Consider the following 9573-nt stretch of genomic DNA (forward strand, 5'->3'; position numbering starts at 1 on the left):
TTACGTCAAAATGACGTAGCAGTGAGAATTGATTTCAACCGGAGCTATTCTTGTTGACTGGATGACAAATACGAATGATTTTGGAGTGGAAGCAAAGTTACTGATGGTGGTTTGGAGAACACTTACGCTCGATTAACCAATGTGATGAAAATAATGGCATACTGGGAAGGAGCGGATGCTCAAATTTGATTGGCTGGAGCTATGTCACGTGAAACACGTGATACGCAAGCATATTTAGATTACGTCAAATTGACGCGTCATGACGTAACTGACGTGCCGCCATTACCGAAAATGCTGACGTTTGGCCGCCATAATTTCGCCGAGTGGCGAGGCACCCGAATTATGCTAATGAGGCTATGGCGACAGGCAAGCTGATTTATGCAGCCGTTAGCCTACCGTAGTTTCTTAGCTTGTTATTAAAAGTAAAAGGATAACTTTATATACACCTTGTATGGCTTTTTAAACGGAATAGAAAAGCAAATTATGAGCGCGTATGAAATAAAGGACGTTTGAGACAATCTCTAATGGGGGCAGAAGCATGCGGCCGCGTGACGACGCTAACTGCTTTCTTATTTCAAACCCTTTCTTCCCATGGTAAGAAATTATTGGTCTGCGCGGTTATAATAACCCAGCAATGGCGGCGGCCATGGAGGGAGGTACGCTTACATAGAGGAAGGAAAGAACTTGTACGCTTACGAACGGTCTTCGTGCCGTTCGTCGTCTGCAAGTAGTGATCGAGGATTTGCTGCAGCACAGCAATGCTGTCGAATTGTCTTGAAAGATAGCTCGTCAGTACAGTCAGATCTGAGGAGTGTAGTGTGGCGGCTTTGCAAACTCCGAGGCGAGAATTGCCCTGCGCTCGGAGTGTTGAACTGTTGAGCTACTGGTGTTTCGGGTGGAATCGGCAGTGGTGAACGCCTCTGATGTAGGATGGCACGAAATGTATTCGTTCGGCCGAGCAACGAGCTCCTGGAATGTGTCGGGCTTGTCGATGGGTGTCGACCAGCAAGGCAACGCAGTCAATCTGCTGGAATGCTGCAGCACGTCGAGCATCACAGAGGTAAGCGCAATAGGAAAACCTGTAAAGGTGACTGTTCATACAGTGTCATTCGCATTCAAGTTGTACACAGGCGGGAAATGACTGAAGATTAAAGGAATACTTACAGGACGCATGCGGCGAATCCGATATTTTTAATCAGCACTATGCGTTGCTTTTAGCTGCCTATTTCTACGACGCATTATAATTTTCTTCAACTTCTCTACACTGCACAAACTTAAAAAAAAAAACAAAAAAACCTGAGTGTGCTCGTAGTTGTCAAGATTTCTTGGTTAATGGTTTCGACGACCGATAAAGGAAAAACATGTAAAATCGCCTGATATAAGTCGTTCCTTTAGTTGCAAAATAGAAAAAGTTAACCTTCGCACTACAACCTGTTACGGAAATGGTTCACTTAGGTATAGGTTTTGCACTGACCATTTCTTGCATTCATAGATTACACTTTACCGCAGCATAGCTTGCAGCTTTGATGATTTTGAATGTTCCTGTGCCATGCGTGTTTGATATTTTATTTGCATATAATTTAGGCACTAAACATTTGCAGGTGATCGTGTGGACCTTGTGCAGCCGTTGCAGCACTTCCGATCCGAGTCATCATGTGGGCGAGAAGTCCTGGGGCCATATTCATCATTAACCTCTCTGCTAGGCTTGTATAATCTGGGAGGCCGCGCCTTGTCCCTGGACGGCCACATCAGATGTGAAGTGCTATGCAGATGGACAGCTCTTTTTGAAGATCGTTACAGCTTGTAGTGTGTGCAGATCACATGACATTGACGCCACCTGCAAATGGTAATCGCAGCAGGAACATCGACAAGTACAAGGAAGAGGACGTGCAACATTTATATTAACTCGGACAGGAACAACTTGATCACCTGCACTTGAGATTTTCACTCGCTGCCATGATTTTGATATATGCCACAAGTGATCAATGTGCACATTCTTACTGCTTCATGTTCGATAGCATACTGCTGAAAAGCCGTCCAAGTCTTAATTTTTTCTGTGGTTTTGAGATATAACCATCTCTTTGGTGTACATTTTGTTGATAGCATGTGCAAGAACCAAGTTCAGCTTTGGGGTGGCGCAGTGGTTACGGCGCTCGACTATTGTTCCCAAAGACGCGGGATCGAATCCCGGCCTCGGCGGCCGCTTTTCGATGGAGGCGAAAAGCAAGGCGCCCGTGTGCTGTGTGGTTAGTGCACATTAGTGCGATGTTAGAACCCCAGGTGGTCGAAATTTCCGGAGCCCTCCACTACGGCGTCTCTCATAGCCTTAGTCGCTTTGGGACGTTAAACCCCACAAACCAAACCAAACCTTTCCTTGGTGCTATAATTTTTTGTCTACCATCTGTAGACATACTGAGTGTATTCTTCTACAAGTGCTGTGGCCCTTGCTGAGAGCTGTCATTCTTTGTTGTATACTTTGCTTTTTTGTGTTCTGCTTAAACTCAGTGTGCATTTTATTAAGTGCTTCATGTCAATGAAACACAGAAAGGTACAAAAACGTTCTCCTTCTACCTCCAGAAGTGCCATTCTGAGTAGGACGTGCATGCACCAATAGTTCACAATTCACTTTGGTGTTTGTGGCAAGCAGGCAGTCTGTGATGTACTACTTCAGTGAGAATATTTGACATACGTGCACCCTGGTGGATGTGTCTGCAGTCGTTTACCATAGCAGAGTCCATTTCGTTACATCTATCTTGTGTGCTACTAGGGTGAAACGTAAGGTGCCCACTGTATTTTCCCACAAACTGCAGAGTGAAGCGAGCTGTGCTTCTTTGTATTTGGTTGCCTTTATGCTTGTTTTCTATTGCTTTCTTCATATGCTGAATGTAGATGAACAGCAATCAACTAGTTTTCCCAAGGATAATTTGTGCATCTATTTGGTGGTCATTGTCTTTCATTGTTGTATGCACGGAAAATGAGGCCCCCGCCAACTTGTCAACCCAATTTGGCAATTTTAGATTCCACTTTTGCAAAATTTGCCAGGTTCATTTTGCACTGCAATTACTGATGCTTTGTAGTAATGTTAATCAAGATCCCAGATAACCTGTTTAACCTCTGCATCATTTGTGTGGCTCGGCTATCAATGAACATTTTTGTATTCTTCAGTTTTTTCACGAAGGCAACTATTGACTTCTCTGTTTTGTAACTAGGTGATATTGATGTGCATGTGCACCCACTGGCAAAAGTTCTTGAAGGTGGCTTCGCAGGGGAAAGAATGCATTCATTTGTGTACGAGATAAATTGCTTGACATTTCATGTTTCACTATATAACCCATAGTCACAATAATGATGCACAAGCGCAGGAATGAAATAAAAACTTTTTGATAAGATTGTCCTTCATAAATTTTTGACTGCAGCTCTACAAAATGCTTTGCTCCTTTTGTACATTGCTACATATCTTGTTCCATAAAATATCTCCCTCCATGATAGCGTTGTGTGTAGACCTTCCATACCCCTATTATGAGGCTGCTATCTGGGCCAGTTGCTTCTTGACACATTCTTGCTGCTGCCACATGCCCTCCGGCACTCACATATGTTAAAAGAGGGTTGGCAAAGCTCACATATTCATGCTCTAAGCCACTGAAGCATGGCTTCATCACTCGAGATGTTTATCGAATGATTGCAGCTGTGTATAACTGCTTCATTATTTTTTTTCTGTTAGTTGCTTTTGTAGCCTTATCTTCATTGTTCTTTGTGAGCTTTAAATTGAGAATTTTAAGGAAGGGGCATAAATTTTATGCCAATCACTTTCATTTCATTTATGTAGGAGCACTTTCAAGGAAACTTGTGTTTCATCATCACTTTTCAACATTTTGTACCATTGTGCTAGTACTGAGTTGTATAACTTTTTGCTCTCATAAGTGACAGCTGCGCTAGTTTCACTTACACCTATCCTATTGTCACGTTTTCTACGTTATCTAGTATCCCTATGCTTTCCTATTATATCAGCTTCAGCAATCCTCTCTGCATTTAACCCTCAGAATGTGTTCCATATTTTGCACGTCTGCTATGTGTACAGCCTAAATTGGACACCACAATATATTCTTAAGATTGCATTCAAAAGGTAACTTCCTGAAGGTACAATCCTATTGAACACAGTAGACGTCATACTATCCATAAGTGAGCCATCTTTTTCATGATGTATTGAAGAATTTGTGAACACAGCGATTTCATTTTATCTTGACCACATTCATCTGTTGTTTCTGTGGTACAGCCTCTGCCACAGCTGCATCTATAACTTGGCTCATGGCACTGTGGTCAAATGTCTTGCGAGCCAGCAGAGCCTAATGTAGCGTAGATGTTCAGCTATTGGCTTCTTGCTTTTTTTTTTTTTTGATGCAGCAACGTTAAAGCCTCTTTTCTGCACAAAACGCGACGTTGTGAGTGGAAAATCTTGGGCACATTTCAGACAGGTGACATGGCCGAGTACTCAATGTGATGTCTCTGGCTTCACCTTTGAGATGAATGTGTGAGGTGATAAACCTTGCAGGATCTTTGGGTAATAAGACAGGCAACCCTTAGGCCATGGAACCGCATCCGTACAGCTTGGTTAGAGTGGGCTTTATAGGTATCTAGACAAGTGGTCTTCCACATAATTGGATAACTTACAGGTATACGCTACTGATATGTATCATAGAATAAATACTAGGTGTTAGCAGTAGCAAAGTCGATTCACACGAATGAGAGTCTGCAGACAGGAGCCATAAAAGCTGTTGTGTCATAGCGGTAAATGCTGAGCTTGCGTGTCCCCACAATTGTTTTTAGAGCATGAAGTTTTCAAGTGCTGTGCTGGTTTGCCTGATAGCCGTCACATTGAGTGACTTGCTGAAATATTGCTTAAGGCTTGTCTTCCTGAGACAAACATTTCTGCTTTTTGGTAGACTGCATAAAGGGAACATTCTAGGTGTGGCAGGCATTTATGCACAGATAAAATCATTCTTACACTTACTATAACTACCTTTGCCCTGTCCATAACGGAATCAGGGAATACTTGCTCTGTCCCAGGTGCCGACTACCATTTAAATGACGTTGAGTTCCATAATCTTTGATACTGGTAATACTGCGGAACGCATAGCATCCCTTGACTGTAGTTGCAGCCTAGTGGTTTGAGCATTTGGGGACCAATCCTCAGTGGTGTTGGGTACTCTTTGGTAAAACAGTGGGTGCTTGCTTTGCTGGTGCTGGGGTTATCTTGGGCCAAACACTTGGAGAATGGGTTTTTGACCCTATCTTGTGTTCCCTTGCTTTGTATAACTAATTTCTCTTCTTTGGTCTCCAAGGCCGTGCCACCTTTCAGATATGGCGATGAGCTGTACAACAATGCTGTAATTACTTGAATGTGTGACAGCCTTTCATTTTAGGCTGTGTATTGTAGAGTGTGCAGTGCTGTAAATAAATTTTGTATTGTTTTGTATATTGTAATTTTCAGTTTTTTTATAAGCAAGGCTTCATGTCAGGTGCATGGAAAAAAAAATGCCAAAAAGTACCGAAAGCAAATGATACACCAATTGTTAGTCAACGACGAGCTGTTTAAAGCTACAGGGAATGTGTTACGTGAGTAGCAGGTCTCTTAAAGTGTGCATGTTTTGCCAAAATAATGGACAGAAGCTATACTGCAACCTGTTGGAAAAACCATGCATACAAGACACACTAGCTGCAAATCATACGCTCATTTAAACAAGCCATCACATTTAATTTTCCAATGATATGCAATCAGAATATCGAAAAAGTAAATTCCATGCTTTATTCCCATATTTATGCCCGTATTCAGGTGAGGTTCATTTGAGCATGTTTTTGAGTCAGAGTGTAGAGAGTGGATGTTAGACAGTAGCGCGTTGGACATTATGCATTGCTGGAAGAGCACACAGGGGATGGCAAAGCCAATACAAATCATACAGTATTATCACCTGGCATTAATGACCCTTTGCCAAAAAATCCAGAACACCACCCGATTGCGTTGCTGTCTCTCCTAAAAATAATGTACTGCAGGCCACATCAGCCTTGCAATTCATGCCTCTTTTTGTCTAATATTGTCCCTGTGCATACTTCTGTTTTCCTTTTTTGTTGCTGTTACTTTTTACTTATGGTGTCCTTAAAGTCATGCTTGTTTTCCCCTTTGGCTCCCTTGCTTCACTCAGAGACAGGTTTGGGCTTTGTGTAGCATGTGCACTGGTTAATGTGTGCATGAATGCTACATTCAATGACAATTGCTTCAAGAAAATGGTTTTCATACTGCATCTAGCTCATTGTAATTAGGCATCATATATCATATTCACTCTTCATGTCTGTTCCTTCACTTCCTGAGCGTCAAATAGTATATGTGAAGGCATTTCTCTAGCCGACCTCTTCACCCTTTTCTCTCCTCTGAAGAATCTTGTTGCACTGAAAGAAAGTGCCAGATGCTATTGCAAGTGCAAAACTGGTAAACAGTAGCAAAGGAACTAGGCTGTACCTGACAAATTTTGTTTCACTTGTGACATTGTGGTGTGATGTGTACCTGCATCAGACGAACAGTGTTGCTACTTTTATAAAATGTTTTTATGCAACATGCTCAGAAACCAAGGAGAATATTTTTTTTTTATTTTAACGAGGTAATACATCTGCCACAACAGAGTGACACACTCTGCATGCGGCGAAATGTGCATACAGCGTGCTATGTGTAATTCAGGGCACATTAAATGCCATCAGCGTGAAAGCTAACCTGTTGTTGCCAGTGGGCATCTGGCTACACTTTTTATTTCATTTTGATTGCTGCCAGAAAATCTTCTCTGCTTATTTTTGTGACGAAATTCGCGGTAACGTATCCTGTGCGGCAGCGTGAAAACGTCCCAGCCGCGATGGCTCAATAATGATTATAGACGCTCGGCTCTCTGATCCGCAGTATGTGCGTTGCCCAGCCATGACGATCGCATTTCGATGTAATTAACGCGCTAAATGTGGTCCGACGTCAGCGCAGGCTAAGATCGCCAGATATATGGCCTAATCGAGCTCTCCACTATGCGTGTTTTCGCTACGCCGCTCCACCGGGCCGACATCCGCACGCTACGTCACTGAAGCCGACACGTAGCCGTAGCAGACTTGCTAACATATGATGGAAGCGGTGGGCTGCCGCAGGCAGTTTCCAACGACAGTGATACCTTGAGAAGGCCAGCATTGTCGTCGAACAGGTGTGTCTCTTCTCTAGTGGCAACTGCAGCCCGAAAATCTGCTGGGCACTTCCAATTCTCAGTATTCGTAAACAAATTCTTTATAGCCACTAGCTGAGAAGTGAATGTGCAAAGCTCGATCCTGATACTCGCCGATTTCTCTGCGCGACTAAGTCCATAAATGAAACACGCACAGCTAGCCACATGCACTCATCTCAAGTAAGGCATCGCTCACACTTGACGACCGGCTGTTTGTGGGGTTTGCGTCGAGTACCGCCGTTCGCTCAGCCTATACTGCTGCTGGACGTCCGACAGCGTACGTGTACTATGATGCACTGTGGTCGCAACGACCGTAACTAATAGTATAGTACAGCCGCAACGTATATGTAAGTATCACTATCTCAGCCTTGCCCTGCCGCGCGACGCGTATATGCAGCGTAAACACGGTTCTCACCGACCCTTCAGCTTCTCGGCATCGCAGCGTTGGCTTTTTTGTAATCGGCGCCAAGTAGCAGACGACGGCGTTATTTTTTGTAACTTTTTTCCTTGTTTTTTAAATTTCGTCACCAATTTCTGTGTTTACGCGCTTTAGCACCGCCTCAATTTTCACGTCACGGGTACGTCACAACATGGCCGAAAAGGCGAATATCGAGGATCGGGCCCCAGCTCTGACCCGGCCGTTCAAAAGCGGCTGACAGACTGGGCTTTGGGTGTCGCTGGGAAGCACCAGCTTCCGGCCACAACACGCAGCCAAGAGCCGACCCATCATTAGCATGTATTCCCTTAAAGGGGTCGTGAAACGAAAATGTAGCAGCCCAGTTGCAATTTTCCTTGCTTCAGTAAACATTAGGCATGCCGATTCCAAAATATCTCGTCGAAATATTGCTTCTGCATTTAATAATACCATTCTGAAAGCGCAGCATTTTTGCGTTTCTGAAGCGACCATGCGACCCTGTAGGCCGGAATTAGAAGTACTCGCCTACGTCATATTTAGCCGTTTAGAAACTCAGATATAATTATTATTTCCCATAAAATAATAGGTTGCTGTTAAAGTTAGCAAATAAAAATATATTACATCAATTATTCGCTCACGCAAACGCATTTCTTCAACAATACTGTCACGTGACGCGCGGTCGGCGGCGGCGGCGGAGCAGGACGGGTGGTAAAGCTCACTTTACGGGTGGTGTCTGCTTCTCGCTGCGCTCTGGAACAGAGCGGGAGGTGACGCTCAAGTTCAGATTTTCGGTAACGACGGCTATACCTCGCTCCGCCGGGTACTCCAAATGACAATGGTTCCAATCTAATTTGTTGTTGTTATTTTCTTTTTCTTTTTTTGTGAACATTCGTGATCGAGCACAACGTCTTGAGCAGTCTCATACCACCGGTACAACTTGGTTGTGCGGCCGCTGCTGTAATTTTTTTTTTATTATTATTATTCTTGGCGTCATTAAAGATACGATCTAAATACGGTTCCAGGTCAAAGAAATCGACAAGTGTGTTCAATCCGAGTGGTGGGTGGAGTGTTTCAGGAGCGGGCGCCGCGGCGCGTACTCGTATATTAGTTGCTCGCCTCCGCGCTGCATCACTGAGAATAGCGTGTCGAGCTTCGCTTCCTTTATTTCGGCCGGATGACCTGAACTATGGCACTACACGGAAAGCCGGAAACCGAAAAAAAAAAAAAAGAAAAGGTTGCTACAATGCACTTGGGTGGCCCTTCCACCCTACGCGTTGTCGCAGCTTTGCTCCCCCACCTTCCCGACGCCTCTTTCGTAATCTTTCTAAAAATACGTCTGCAGTGCTCAGACTTCGCCTATTTTTCCTGACAACGTTAGGTTCTGGGTTTAGGCGTGTTGTGCGGGTTTGAGTGCTCGCTATGCCAACCGTGTGCGTCGCGAGATTGCAGCACGGCTTCTCCGAGTGGAAGTAACGTTCGCTTTCACAAGTTTTGGCACACCGATTGGGTTCATATGTGTTCGTACTACTTTCTACTGGAAGTCCTAAATGAACCTCGGCGTCATTCGAAGCCTCGGCATGGACCGGAAACGAAGAAAGCTCACCTCAAACGATGCGTCGTACCGACGCAAAACCGCTGGCCCAGTGCATTGGCAAAAAAAAGTGTAGGTCGCGTGATAAAGGCAGTAAACGTAGTTGCGATTTGTAGCCTTACAGATATGTTTATTTGAGAACTACTCGACTCGCAGAAGCCACCAGTTCTATTTGATTGTTTCCTGCCAGACTGCCCTCATAGCAGTAATATGCGCATTTTGGATTTTTTTTTTATTTTGAACGATACCGTGAGGCCAGCACAACAGGTGCCCCTACCATATCGTACCACCCAGAACAGGCCCCAATTGGTTCCACTTCGATC

General features: G+C 44.1%; 1 protein-coding gene across 1 annotated transcript; it reads left to right on the forward strand.

Annotated features, from left to right (window-relative positions):
- Positions 1–579: 579 nt before the first annotated feature.
- LOC146175286 (uncharacterized) lies at positions 580–6087 on the forward strand. The gene is made up of 2 exons (XM_084584716.1): positions 580–1060; positions 1602–6087. The coding sequence occupies exons 1-2, from the start codon at positions 931–933 to the stop codon at positions 1805–1807; spliced, it is 336 nt and encodes a 111-aa protein (XP_084440842.1). The 5' UTR covers positions 580–930; the 3' UTR covers positions 1808–6087.
- The last annotated feature ends 3486 nt before the right edge of the window (positions 6088–9573 follow it).

Source organism: Amblyomma maculatum, chromosome 11, assembly GCF_055883805.1.
Source record: "Amblyomma maculatum isolate TAMU_Amacu chromosome 11, ASM5588380v1, whole genome shotgun sequence".
NCBI lineage: Eukaryota > Metazoa > Arthropoda > Arachnida > Ixodida > Ixodidae > Amblyomma > Amblyomma maculatum.

Excerpts from the sequence above, each read along its gene's own strand:
- LOC146175286 (XM_084584716.1), top strand. The coding sequence starts at position 931 with ATGGCACGAAATGTATTCGTTCGGCCGAGCAACGAGCTCCTGGAATGT. Across the intron at positions 1,061-1,601 it reads GCACGTCGAGCATCACAGAG|GTGATCGTGTGGACCTTGTG; the intron begins GTAAGCGCAATA and ends AAACATTTGCAG.